At 46.5% G+C, this 13,579-nt stretch overlaps 7 protein-coding genes across 7 annotated transcripts; all 7 read right to left on the reverse strand.

Moving 5' to 3' along the window:
• Positions 1–1,150: 1,150 nt before the first annotated feature.
• On the reverse strand, positions 1,151–1,540 carry TbgDal_XI17590 (hypothetical protein, conserved; the record flags this gene model as incomplete). Its single annotated transcript, XM_011782601.1, has 1 exon — positions 1,151–1,540. One exon carries the CDS (start codon positions 1,538–1,540, stop codon positions 1,151–1,153), a length of 390 nt encoding a protein of 129 aa, XP_011780903.1.
• Positions 1,541–1,975: 435 nt separating this feature from the next.
• On the reverse strand, positions 1,976–5,005 carry TbgDal_XI17600 (hypothetical protein, conserved; the record flags this gene model as incomplete). Its single annotated transcript, XM_011782602.1, has 1 exon — positions 1,976–5,005. The coding sequence occupies one exon, from the start codon at positions 5,003–5,005 to the stop codon at positions 1,976–1,978; it is 3,030 nt and encodes a 1,009-aa protein (XP_011780904.1).
• Positions 5,006–5,369: 364 nt separating this feature from the next.
• On the reverse strand, positions 5,370–5,855 carry TbgDal_XI17610 (hypothetical protein, conserved; the record flags this gene model as incomplete). Its single annotated transcript, XM_011782603.1, has 1 exon — positions 5,370–5,855. The coding sequence occupies one exon, from the start codon at positions 5,853–5,855 to the stop codon at positions 5,370–5,372; it is 486 nt and encodes a 161-aa protein (XP_011780905.1).
• A 401-nt stretch (positions 5,856–6,256) lies between these two features.
• Positions 6,257–7,798, reverse strand: TbgDal_XI17620 (hypothetical protein, conserved; the record flags this gene model as incomplete). Its single annotated transcript, XM_011782604.1, has 1 exon — positions 6,257–7,798. One exon carries the CDS (start codon positions 7,796–7,798, stop codon positions 6,257–6,259), a length of 1,542 nt encoding a protein of 513 aa, XP_011780906.1.
• A 1,122-nt stretch (positions 7,799–8,920) lies between these two features.
• On the reverse strand, positions 8,921–9,283 carry TbgDal_XI17630 (hypothetical protein, unlikely; the record flags this gene model as incomplete). The annotated part of the gene is made up of 1 exon (XM_011782605.1): positions 8,921–9,283. One exon carries the CDS (start codon positions 9,281–9,283, stop codon positions 8,921–8,923), a length of 363 nt encoding a protein of 120 aa, XP_011780907.1.
• A 1,202-nt stretch (positions 9,284–10,485) lies between these two features.
• On the reverse strand, positions 10,486–10,881 carry TbgDal_XI17640 (T. brucei spp.-specific protein; the record flags this gene model as incomplete). The annotated part of the gene is made up of 1 exon (XM_011782606.1): positions 10,486–10,881. One exon carries the CDS (start codon positions 10,879–10,881, stop codon positions 10,486–10,488), a length of 396 nt encoding a protein of 131 aa, XP_011780908.1.
• Positions 10,882–10,981: 100 nt separating this feature from the next.
• TbgDal_XI17650 (hypothetical protein, conserved) lies at positions 10,982–13,099 on the reverse strand (the record flags this gene model as incomplete). The annotated part of the gene is made up of 1 exon (XM_011782607.1): positions 10,982–13,099. The coding sequence occupies one exon, from the start codon at positions 13,097–13,099 to the stop codon at positions 10,982–10,984; it is 2,118 nt and encodes a 705-aa protein (XP_011780909.1).
• Between the last annotated feature and the right edge of the window lie 480 nt (positions 13,100–13,579).

Genomic DNA, 13,579 nt, shown 5'->3' on the forward strand with positions numbered 1-13,579 from the left:
TTTTGCGGGTCGGATACCTTTGTCGTGACGTCATGCGACACTTGCATAAGCTCCTCTCCAATGCCTGTCAACCGTTTGCTTTGCGCTGTGTGTGCGTCAAGGACCCTAATAAATACAAAGTGATGATACAAGGAAAAGCTTGTCACCACTCCAGCAGCAAATCCGGCGATTTTGATCCTGAGCATTTGGCTGAACAAAACTACTGCTGATTCTTTAGGCGAAACACAGCAGACACCAAAAAATATATATATTCACACATACTTCGGGTGTATACAAATGCACCAAATATATGATGGGGGAAAAGTGAGATGTCACAAGGAAAGAGAAAAAAGCTGGTGAAGAGCTGAAGTTGAGGCAACGATGCATTCTTGCATCACAAAGATTCGCGTATGGTTGGCTGGAAAGAAAACAAATACATGTGGAGGAGGGGGAGTGAACCGCTAGGAGGAGGGCGAACAGTGACGGAAAGTGTGGAAGAAAACTAATAATATTAATAACAATAATGGTAACAATAAAACCTTTTCCCGTGCACCACGCACTTTCTGATTTGCTGGCGATGCGCCCACCACTGATATATGCGAGCAGTCAGTTGCACAACACAACAATAACATCGCGCATTGGCGAGATCGTCAATCCCTCCTCGCATTCGCTACAGTTGTTTCATTTTTACTTTTATTTCTCTCACAGAGCATATCATAAAAGCAAAGTCTCTCCACATGCATCTGGATCAATTCAACACCCCTCGCTAGACGAAGCCAACCGGTGCAAAAACAATTTAATGTAGACAAAACGAAGTAAAAAAAAAAAAGGAAAAGGTGCTCGCGCGTCTTCCTACACGCCATCTTCATTTGGTGTCTGTTTTGTTCCCACTGAACATGACATCACATCCCCCGAGGTTCGACGACTCGAGTTGCGTGATACCACTTCATCGGAGATTTTTTCCCCACGCCCTTCTTTTTTTTTGCTCATAACCTCCTTCCAAACCCCAGTGTGCGGCTGGACTAAACGCAATCATATGCCCAAACATCCCCTCCTCCCTCTTTATCACCACCGAAGACGACATTCTTCACGTGTTGGTAAGTGGGAGTTCTCTCGTCAGTATCTTCATTTTGCATCAAGGCAAGAACGAGCGCAGTAAAGTGGATTATTCTCAGTTGGAAAGGCGTACGGTGATATGATTCTCCCCATCCACAGAAAATGGCAAGTCATTCAGCGAGAGAGGGTCAAGTAATTGGCGATCTTCAAAAAAGAGAGTTGTGCGCTCATACGGCAAACCATCCACATCCTCCAATTGTGCCTTCAGGTACGACACCGTCTGTCCCATAAAATGTTCCCGGTGCTGTACGGAGCCATCTGGTAGGTGGAAGACAAGTTTCAGTAATTCACCGGCCAATTCGCGCTCTTCGCCTGTGAGCTGATCAATCTGCGGTCTCTTCGGCTTTGGCTTCCCGTTTGCAGCTTCCTCAGCGTCGTCCACTGGGACCTTCGGCGTTGCCTCCCACTCATCCGCAGAGTCACTGAAATCGGCTACCTCACTCATCGGAAGGAAAAAACTTTTTTTTTCTCCACTGAAACCCTTTTTTCTCCCTTATCAAGCTAATAGCTTACATTGCAGTGTAACACCATATATGATTTTCGGATGTAGGAAAAAAAGAGATAAGTGTGATTCACTTGAAGGCGAGAGTGAAGGGAGTGGATTGAAACCTTGGAATGACATGAGCACTCCCAGCAAGATACGGTAAAAAATTAAAAGGCGGGGGCTCTCCTGCTAGGAGTAGTGCGCGAAAGTCTGCCAAACAGCTCGATCTCGCTCAGTATAAACAAGCCTCCCTGCTCTCTCCCAACGCAAGATATGACAAAACTTGACACCAAACGATTAGTCACGAGTGGGGAGCCTTGTCGTTGGCAAGGGACCAGCACACGTGAGATGCCTCTCCACAATGACAAACCAAAAACTTCCCTCCCCCACAATTTGTTACAATTTGATCATTTCCACGACTTGCGTAAGCATAACCTCAACAGAATCTCTGAAACCTAGCAATGTGACGTTACTGGGGTCCCGTGACTTGGACACATATATCCAAAGCGGCCCGGAATTGGGCTTAGGTGGTTCAGAGTGCGTTGCGGATTCTGTGGACCCTTTCATGTCTTCCATTGCCTCACCGCTGGAGGTTCCGCCAGAACTGCCATTTGCTAACTGTTTCCACAGCCATGCCAACAGCACGCCATTTTGAAGGGCAGTCTCTTCCTCATTGGATTCATCCTTGACAGTAAGCCCCATCTTTTCCATAACTATCTTCCTGTAGGTGGACATGGATGCAAGCTTAAGCCACAGTGCCACAGCATCGCCACAGCGACCCTTACTCATTTGGACTGCCTTCATTGCTTGCTCCAGTGCCTTTTCATGCCTTCCTGCTGCGTGGTACAACTTTGCAACCGATGAAAACACAAGGGGGTCACGTACGCGCCAGTGTTGCACTGCCTGAGCAGCTGCACGCCCTCGCGTCGCGGGGTTTTCCAAGTCAATGGAAAGTGCAACGAGTTCCCCCACCGAAACCGTAAAGCAGCCGTCAACCTTAGGAAGTTGCTGAAGCACCTCCTTCACGGTTTCAAGGGCCGTCTCGCTACCGGCATGCCGCAATTCAACATGACATCTCGCCAGCCCAAAAGTCGCACGCACCTCAGCCCGTTTTGTGCTGCCATTGTGATGAAGATGTTGGCACCCTTTTTCGCACACGACAAGCCCCTCCAGGAGTAGGGCTCTAGCGGCCCCGGCGTCACTAAACAAATTGGACTCTAGCTTCACTGCCGCGTAGCACCATATGGTAGGGGAGAGTCGGCAGTGCTCTGACGATAGTGCTTTACCGTATACCCTACGCAGTCCATTGATAGTGGGCGCAGTACTGGAGCCGCGCCCCATAGCGTCCTCCAGCAGCTGCTGCGCTTTCATTCCTTCAGCCTCCAATCTCATAAGCCACAGCCGTTCAGACGTGGGAAAGTGAACAAGTGCTTCATCAAGCAGAGGCACGATGTCCTCACGATTACTGCGGCGGTGTACTGCCAACTTCACCCAGGCGATATCTGAGTCAGACGGATCTATGGCCGTCCCTTTCAGAAGGAGTTCCTCGGCCCCTTTGCGGCAGCCCATGGCCATTTTTGTCTTCGCCGCAGCTGTAAAAAGAAGCGCATTCACCGGATACCGCGTGATGGCGAGCATCAAAACACGGTGTGCCCCGTCATAGAAGTGATGGTCATAAAAAACCTTTGCAACAGAAAGCATCACATCGATTGTGCTGAACGCGGGAGCACGGAACAACGTATATAGTAGTACCGATACAAGCGGCAACGGAAGACACTGCGAAGCGGCGGTGGCTGAGGTTGAACAGGTTGGCGGCGCTGCCTGGATGGTAGCCACTGGCCTTCCCAACTCCTCTTCTTCTTCTTCCTCCTTTATCCCTTCCTTCTTCATGCCGTCTTCTACTCTGCTCGTGTATGACACGGTAGTCGAAGAAATGTACCTCGTCACAGCAGAAACCGCAGTCTCTAGTGATGTGAAGGGTGCTGAGCGGAGAGCAAATCCTATAATTTGCACGTCCTTCTCTGTCACTGCTTCATTTGTCCCTTTTACTGCGGCATCACGGCCAATGAGCATTGTGGCCCATGCGGCACAGAGGACATCATGTGCCCTCCACATATCAGGAACAAGGGCCGCCAAATCCTCAAGCCATGTAACCGGGATAGTAAGAGTTGCCGCTCCCGTATCACAAACGAAGTGCAAGAGCATGTACGCAGAAGTTAATATGTAACGCTCAGATACAGCCACTCGGGCTGCGTCAAGCCACTCGGTTCTCGATTTTTCTTCGTCCATTAGGAGAAAACGCTGTGCTGCCTGTCGCACCAGTGAGTGGATCTTCGCATTATGTAACTGCTCGTTGCCTCCCTCTTTTTCACTGCCTACCTGACCCCTGAGATGAAACTCCTCAAACTTCGCACCCTCAATAATGATTTTCATTGACGGATGCTCTGCAGCCGCGGCATTGAAAATAGCCTTCCCACGTTCGTAGTCCTCTAGCCGTGCCAACATTGCCCAAAGTGACGGAAGGGTAGGAGTGACCTCAAGTGCCTTACGAATAATTTTCCTCTGATCCCGCGGTGCAGTAACATAACCTAATATACGAAGCCAAAGACTTTCGCTTGCAGGACAGGCCATTACAGCTTTCTGCAACCAGTGGAGCTGTTCGTGTGGCGGTTGGTATTGCAGCAGTAAAAACCAAAGCTCTTCACACGTTTTGCATGCTGCTACGGCCTGCTCTAGCAGCTGTCGTTGGGCTGCTGGATCGTTAAGATGCTGGAGTTGCTCTTTCCAAATAAGTGGGCCTTTACTTCCGGTTAGTCTTGATCCTTCCACTAACGTTTGTTGAGCCTTCTTTGTCATACCCATTTCACGGAGTGCGCGAGAATGTGTAATCCACGTCGTTTGCTCCGATGAAGAGCCCATGTTAAGAATATTTTCCAGCGTCTGATTCGCTGCGAGGGCTCTGCCACGCAATAGATCACTTGCTGTCACCACGGCAGTTTCATCATCGAAAGCGTATCCGTCCACAACGTCCATATCTTCTGTACGCGCCTTGCGTTTCACCAGTGATTGATTGGAAGCACCACTTCCCACCGTTGCGATATCCTCCATCGAAAGCAGGAGTTTTGGTTTCTTACCCTCACGAGATGTGGCTCCACCCTTCACATCCTCCCTCCTACGCTTGTGACGGCGCTCCTCGAGACGATCAAGCGCATCAAGCATGGCACTCTGCTCACCACCTAACGCCAACAGCGGGGAAGAGACGCCCGTCGTCGCACTTAACTCTGCTGAAGTGATAAATGCCTTTGCACCACGGCCGATACCATATTGGTATCCACGCGGTGGGAACGGCGATCGCCAATCATACTTGGCTAATACCTGCTCGTATTTATCCACCTTAGTAGAAAGGACAGGTGCCGCAGCGCTCATCCCTAATAACAGCACGCACTGGTGCCACTACTTCGTGAACTGATTCTCACAAAGCGCTACCAAACCATGGAGAAAGGCGTGGTGAGGGGAAACAATGAAAAGGGACAACGCAGCGCATGTTCGCAATGGCAAGTAATTCCCACCCAATGAAGAGGGGCAAATACATAATAACAGTGACGATGACAATAATGATTTTTTTTGTTTTTATAAATTATAACGACCGCAGGCACCGGTAGCGTAAGCTACCAAAAAAAAAAAAAAACGATAAAAGGAATGTTATTTTCCTCCCTTTCCATTCTCAAATGAAATGATGAGAAACTAAAAAGTAACCATCCCCTCCCCCCAGAGACCGACCCATGGTTTCTTACTGAGGTCGTAAGTCTTCCTCGTAGTCATCATCAAACATACTCCGCCGTTTGTCCAAAGATACACCACTGCGGTCTATCTTTTCCTCCAGCATCCTATTGAGCGCTAAACCTTGCCAGAACACATAACCAATCATAAGGACATACATCCAATAAAACACTCTAAAGTCGATTTTCTGCAGCGGTCCTTTCCACTGCGCGTACCGAATAAGAGACTCCCGCAACACATTGGTATCCACGTCGCGAAAATCCTCCGGGTTCACCTTTCCCTTATTGATACGTGCCTGACGTATGTAACGCCGCATTGCTCCGTAAGCTCCATGTGTGTACATGAAGAATTTGGGGCAGTCCATAACCAAGTAAACTGCATCACGCGCTGCGCAGTGCACTTTGTTACCTATTGGGTCCCATACGGTAAAAGTACGTACATCATGCTGTAGCGATGTGCCTACTCTTTTAACAAAATTTGTGATGCTTGTCGACATACCCCTAATTTGCTGGTTGTGTCTTTACGCTTGGTTTACCGTACCAGCCTCCCTGACCCCCTCCAGAAGCGACAATAACAGGCCGGGTTCGCACAGTTCGCCCTTTTTGACTTTCAATTTTTCTGTAAGCGACGACGGTGAGGGTACTATCACTACTACGAAAGAGGAGGCAACGACAAAAAAAAACATATGAAAGAGGTCGTACGATGGAGTGGAGCAGGGATCAGTGACAGATTAACTTAAGCAATCAAAGCATAGATACCCCAAGTGAGGACAGGCAGGGTATAGACAGTGAGATCTGCTAATTTCTCAGTGTATATTACATGGAGTGGCCAGCATAACTAATGCGCTCCACCTCACGAACCAACGGAAAACAGAGCAATGATCGCCAAGGGGCAAAATCACGCACAGATAAACTGCCACAACTGACGTTCAATATCAACAACGACAACCGACTGTCCGTCATCGATGGTCAAGCAATCGGTGTAGAAGTCAGATTGCACAGCTGCTTGGGTGTCAGTACCTCTCCTCTTCTCAAACACAACAGTGCCGTTACGCAACTTGTACTTGAGGTACAGTGGGCCACCACCTTCTTCGTTTAACGGCGCCGTCGTTGAGTAAAAGGACGAATTGTGAGGCCAGTTCAATGCCAGTGATACGTGTGTTCCTGGTCGCACATCCAAAACAAAGGATGGTTCCAACGGCCCAACAAAAAAGTTCTCCTTAAGTTCCCTGCACTGAGTTTCAATGACCTCCATCGTCACCGCGTCCGCCAAACGTAGGGCTCCCACAGCACCGCCCTCGAGGCCAGTTTCAAAACAGTTGGTCAAAAAACGCAACGCAGCCTCATAGTACGCCGGCTCAACGCGGAGAGTGGTGGCACGGAGGGAAGATGCCTTCTCTTTCCAGAGGTTGCTTGTGTCTTCACATCCGCCTGAACCGAGAGGAAGCAGAAATGCCGGTGGTGGACGGGTTTTCAATAACCAATGCAGGCCAAGTACTCGCCAGCGCCCACTCTGCAGCAACTCCCACGTAAAATCCACTGCCAGTACATGCTTCACAATCATTCGTACAACACCATTATCTGTGAATGGGAACTCAAACCAGCGTAACTGCCCCTCCAAATTCTCCCGTTTCATCGCTTCACTGGGAATAAATCGCACACCCTCAGCGCGCAAGAGACCCTGAAGATGTTCAACGGTACTAAAAAGTGAAGGCCACTCCCGAAGTAGTTCCGCTTTCGTGTCTAACCTATAAAACGACCCAAACATCTCCCGCTCCGCTTCAACGTTGAGATCCGCAAACTCTCTCACGGCAGGTGACACAAATGGTCGCATCTCGCCTTCACCACCTTCTTGGGATAACGTCGGGGTATGAAAAGCCTCAGGGAATAAAGCCACCCGAGCTGTATATAAGGCAAACCGCCGCTTACGTTGTGAGGTAGCTAACCGAGAGTATACCGTGCCACGTCGTTCGGTTTTGCCCTCAACAATCGCTGCATCACGAGGTCGTTTATCCTTTCTTCGAAAAATAATTTTTGTATTGTGCCCAAATAATTCCAATGCTGCTTCCGCTAACGAAACGGGCTTTCCAAGTGGTTGAACCGTGAGCTCCCGTCTCTGTCCTTCTCTTCCCATTGGCGCTGAGCCGATGTCTGGGAGCCCAGTGAATTCATGAATAAGATGACCCAAACCTCTCAGGGCAACTTCTATGGGTTTGGGTGACTCGCAACCTCCTAAAGTGGCATTCCCCCCTTCGGCTGAAGACTGTCGGTGCGCGCTCTCGCGAATGATCCGAAGAATCACACAAATGCGCTTGGCCTGGCAATCCAGTTCGTTTATATCCTCCTCGAACTCATTCGATATATCGTGTGCGGCACCCAGGGCCTGAGATGTGTAGTCTGCCAGCACCTGCAGTAAATTATTGGGAATCCTGAAGGACATTTCCAATGCGACAAATATCACAGTGCAACACACACGCACGCACGCACGCACGCACGCGCTACTGCTCTCTTTCACCTCTTCTCCCTTCAACACGGTCCTCGCTTGGACTACACTTTGCCGTCACCACTTCCGTAATTTGAACAGTATAAATGATAACAACGATAACGGTACTGACAATAGAAACAGTGGAAAGAGGAGATAAGGAAATTTGACGACGCGACTTCGTGTGCTTTTTTTTTTTTTAATTATATTGCATATGGCGCACGTATCACAATAACCGGAACGGCGTGAATAAACTATTTAAAAAAATATATTAAAAATTAGCCTGTTGGTACAACGAAAGCTTTTTCCTTCAGCCCACTGGAATCAACCCTTTACAAACCGGTGTATAAAATTATGCTTGGCAACGGCGCCTGCTTCTCTCATCCCTTTTTTTTTCTTAGCACTTCGTAAAACTTCTGGCGAAAAGTGTCCAACTTTGCCCACCCCCCTTCCAACTAATCCACAACGAGCCCACAAAAGGAAAAAGAGATAATAACTTTTTTTTTTTTCAAACAAAATAAAAAAGGAAAAAAAATGGAAAATCTGTCGGTTACACATAAATATATATATATATATATATATATATATAGTATGTTCTATGTTTCTCATTTATCTTTCTTTTTTCCCCCTCCCTTACATTTATGGGGAGCACAACTGTTCAAACAAAAAAAAAAAAGAAATAGTCAGCAACGGTAGGGGGGTACTGCGAAATATGAAGTGAATATTAGGAGATGGGTGACGTAGAGCTTGTACCATTGTGTTCAACTGCAGCAACAAAACGAAGATAAGACGGAAATTTTCCTATGAGGAAGGACGAGGAATTCACTTTCACCTAACTCAGTGAAGGTACAACAACTAAAAGATAAAAAAGAAAAAATAAACACGACAAACAAACAAAAAAAATGGAACAAACATGTTGTATTATACGTCTTCTTTACCTTCCACCGACCCTCAGGACATCTAACTCACTCCTATGCGCACATTAAAAGTTTGTTTTGTCCTTTTATTTTATTTTCTTTTTTTCTCCATTCATTATTTTCATTCACTGATTTCCCACCCTATTTACACCTTTAAATGCCGTTACCGTATACCACATAATGATTTGCCACGCGATTTGGCAAGGAAGTGAGGTGAAGGGGGAAATAGGCGAATGGGATTTAATAATAATAAAAAAAAAGGGCAGCCGCTTTGCACCGATACAATTGAGTTGTTGTCGTTTTTTTTAACGGAAAAATAAAGTGCGGAAAAATGACGGTGCACGTACCAGCACAAACAAAACGCGTGTGTGTTGCCGGAGGAGAAAAGTAAAATAACCCAAAATAAAATAAAATAAAGAAAGCTCAACAGGTGCCGTAGCAACAGTTTTTTTTGTTTTTTTTGTTGGGAGATTTCCTCAATTTTTACCTCCTTTGCTTTTCTCAAAAGGTCGGATCTCTTGCACATATTTAGCTGAGATTGAGAAGACCCCACTAAAGGAAAATACAAGGAGAGTAAAGGAAAAAAAAAAAGAAAGCCAAGAAAGAAAGAAACAAAATAAAGGGAGTGGGGGAGCGCAGGAGGTAAGGAGAGCACCAGATAGAAAAATATTCAAAAAGGACGTAAAACAAACAAAAATAAGAATAATAAGAACAAAAATAATAACCTGCAACTGATAATAGACGTCTCACTGGGTGCTTTACTAACAAATAAGTAACTATATAAACAAAAACATAAAGGTTTAATCAATTAGTCCCCTTCGTTCCTTACTTTCCTTTCTTTCGGCTGGCCCTCAACCGTTCCGTCACGAATCATCATATAAATTTATTTTCGCAGAAAGTAACTGTTTCAACCCTTTATTTTGCTTCTATTATTTTTTTTCTATTATTATTATTATTATATATATATATATATATATATCTTTTTTTTCTGTTCAAGTATCATTTCAACCAGTGGCTAACTCGTACGGAAAACGTTGTCATTGCCGTGCGTCAGTTCGTCTATTTCGCTAACCCTTGTAACAATGCATAAATATATACGTATACATATAATCAATTTAAATATCTGATCTCAAGAATAAAAAACAGAGTGAAATAACAAGGAATTTTACTATATATATATATATACACGATCAGGTCAATATCATGATTTCGCTGAGAATCCATTGAGTAAATGATTTCCTTTGATATAGAGAAGTTGATGCGATGTTTTATATTTATTTATACATGTCGCCGCTTCATCCTTTGCAAAGCACCTCCTTTTACCTTCTCTCCTTTCTCCTAATTGCTACCAACATAATAGTTGTTATTTCAATTGTTCTTCCGTTTCGGTTCCCGCTGAAACGAAACAAAGTTAATTAATTTCCTCCATTTATTTTGATTTATGAAGTTTCCCGCGACAATCAAAAAAAAACACACACAAGACTCTCTTTCTTTCCTGTAATCATAAAGTAACTAATTTAATCCTTATTTATTATTTTTCCCCTTCTCTGTAGCTCCTTCTTCATGGAAATTATTGTTCATTATCATTGGTGCCTTTTATCATGATTCACCAGTGGTGCACAACAGTCGTTGCGATATTTGAGGCTTACCACTGGGAAAAGGTAAAACAACACATACAAAAAGAGAGATACAATGATGGCATTGATGGTGGCGGTGGAACAAGGTGATTTAAAAAAAAAAAACAATAAACGAAAAGTAAAAAAAAGCAGGAAGTGATACAACACAGTGCCACGAATACCAAAAACGCATTCGTAGACGCGTAGAGGTCGAACTAACGTCGCGCACGTAAAGGAGAGAGAGAGAAAAAAAAAGAAGGAGAGTACAGAGACGAGGGTAAATGAGAACGACAGTGGAGGGTATAAAGACTAATGCGTGTACGCGCGGGTGAAGAAGGAAGAAAAGGGAAAGGGAAAGGAAGTGAAGAGAAGTGAGGGAAGGGAAGGGAAGGAAAAGCACAGCGATGAGGAAAATAAGTTGAAACGAAACAGATGGGCAGAAGGAAAATGTAGTAGGGATAAACAGACAAAAAAGTCTGTGCAGACGCACTCCTACACACCTGTGCATGAAACTTATCCCGTGTGCACAGCGGATATCCTAGACCACAATGACACGCCTACATTAAAGAGTCAAATATGATTAAAATAACCGTCCTGGTTCCCTTGAGTTACACCACACTCGACCGCCGCCACTGAGGAGTTGCCTCCAACATTGTTTCATCCTCTTTCCATATGGGAAAGCGTGGCGTCTCGGATAGAATAACTGGATGCATGTTGGGCAACCGGTACTCGCTCCACAATGAGTTTGGTGATGGGGTCAAAAGCGGCTGCGTGTCCAACAACGGGTCTCGGTTTTCCACTGAACTAAGCGGTTGCATGAGCTGTAACACGAGTTCGTGCATTTGTCGCTCTATTCTATGCTTACGGAGCACGTCCACGAAATTGACTCGGTTGAGCTCCCACACTTCTGTTCCATCATCAGGTGCAACAATGCTACACGTCCACGGGTGGCGTCGCACACAGGTGTAGCCAACGATGCTTCCATCAGGAACGCGTGGCAGACTCGCCCACTCCCTTGCCTGCACAGTGCCTTCCGCATTACGTTGCACTACACCTTCGTCTTCCACTACAACTGCACCGCCTTGGCAGAAAAGAATGACGGAGTTGCACTCACTTCCACGCTCGACGATGCATTGCCCCGCTTCGTATCTCATCAATTTAAAACGTGCTGCGCAATCCGTATAGAAGCTGTCATGGGGACCGCAGAGACCCACCAACGGCATTTTCCGCAACTGCTCTATAAAAAATGGTGAAACATTCACTCGGTCTGTTTTGTTATCGCGCGGTCGGAAGACATGGCTGGCGATGGAGTTGTTGGCAATTGTAACACGTTTACTGAAAACACCTGCAGCACCTTGCCCGCGTTGTATCAACTTAGGCACCTGTGAGGGGCTCAAAACGACAGTTTTGAGTACATCGAGAGAAGGAGGAACAAAACGCATCCCGTCAAAGCACTTATCGGCAGTCAGACTGATGACTTTAGCAGCGCGATGAATCTGTTGTCGGATATTTTGATCCCGTTTCATGAACGAAGAAAGAACAGAAAACGGCAGAAGGTAGAGGTCCACATTGGTCAGGGTAAAAAATTTATCGCCTAGTCCCTCATGGAACATGCACTGCCATTCGCCAAAGGTATGTCCTTCCGAAAATAATGTGCGGCTCCTTGGTTGTGACGGAGGAGCACCACCCATGGGAATAACCGCCTCCTCCTGCTGGAGGCACACTACGCCACGCCAAATAAAGAATATGTGTCGGGGAGCTTCCCGTTCTCCTATTTGCACACCAGCGGGCCTTACACGAGGCACGAGATGCTCCATCAACTGCAACAAATCTCTATCGCTGAGTGACACCAGCAGTGGGCAGATTCGCATACGGTTGCATGTCATACATCCAAAGTGCGGGAGCAGCCGCTCCCTCGTCTCGAGTGCTTTCATAAGAAGAGATCTGTGAATCTGCGGGGGAAACGATCCTAGCAGGGTGCAGTAGGCGCTTTTTGGTATCCATCCAATCAACACTACAGAAGACTCCGCCAGTAAGTACTCCGTACAGGGAAAACTCCCTACAGCAGAGCATTCCCCAAGTATAGTCGGGGCAGACAACAACGTGTTCCTCTGAGTTCGCAGAGCCTCAGACTCGATACTTCCTACACTCATTTTTTCACTGCACTGAGTCGATGGCGTAGCAACAATAGGGCCCTCGTCGTCATCGTACGTGATAGAGACTTCCACGTGAGAACTAGACAACCTCCTATCGTGTGACACCCTCCCTCTAGTTTGGCTAACAGTTGAGCATTTCTTAACAATACCTTTCGCCACGAATACTACCGCGTTTGAGGGTTCTCTGCTGTACTGGATAAACTCACCTCGTAGATATACTCTATAGCTTATAGAATCCAGTAGCCTCTTGAGTTGCTCGTTGTTATTCTCTAGTTCATCCACCGCGTTGGATTTTTTTAGGCAGGAACCCAACACGGAACGCTGCCTGAGAGCCCTGAAAAGCAGCGGTTCCATTTTCACCTCCTTGCTCATATCCCTCGCGACTCGTTCCCGATACCACCTGGCAATATATCGACGAGCAATGGGATATAACAACCGCCGTAACGCTGCAAAAGCAATGGCTCGCACCTCCTCACGGGTGGAGGACGGGTATTGCATCAGCTGCCATCCAAAAGGTACCGTTACCTGCGAGGCCGCGACACGCCTGGAAGCCGCCCACCTGCTGTCCATTGGCTGGTTAACACTCAAACAGTAACAACAACGGCGACGCGCTCACGAACAACACAATACCAGAGCGGAAGAAGGAGAAATGAGGCCGCGGATTGTGCTGAACGGCCAATGAAATGGCGCGCGAAGGTGCAAAAACACGGCAGAGAGTATGTTCAAGCGTGCGTGTGTGTGTGTGTGTGTGTGTGTGTAACCAACGAAGTGAGGTTGGGGGTATCAATACAAAATGCCTACGAGAGTCGCAATAAAAACGTAAAAAAGCAGTAGCACTACGGGGGGGGGAAATGTAAATTAGGGAAAAAAGAAGACGGGATTCCGTACTGGGCATAGTTATTTCATTTTGGTGCAATCATAAAATTTGCAGGTTAGTGTACTGAGAGCAGGCTAAACAGTGGTGACTATCCTCGCTGTTGTCACCTTTCCCCAACCCCTTTCACTTTTTTATTGGTATAATACGGATAAGGGAAGAGGGAGGTAGAAAAA

This window comes from Trypanosoma brucei, chromosome 11 (genome assembly GCF_000210295.1).
Source record: "Trypanosoma brucei gambiense DAL972 chromosome 11, complete sequence".
In the NCBI taxonomy this organism is placed as follows: Eukaryota; Euglenozoa; class Kinetoplastea; order Trypanosomatida; family Trypanosomatidae; genus Trypanosoma; species Trypanosoma brucei.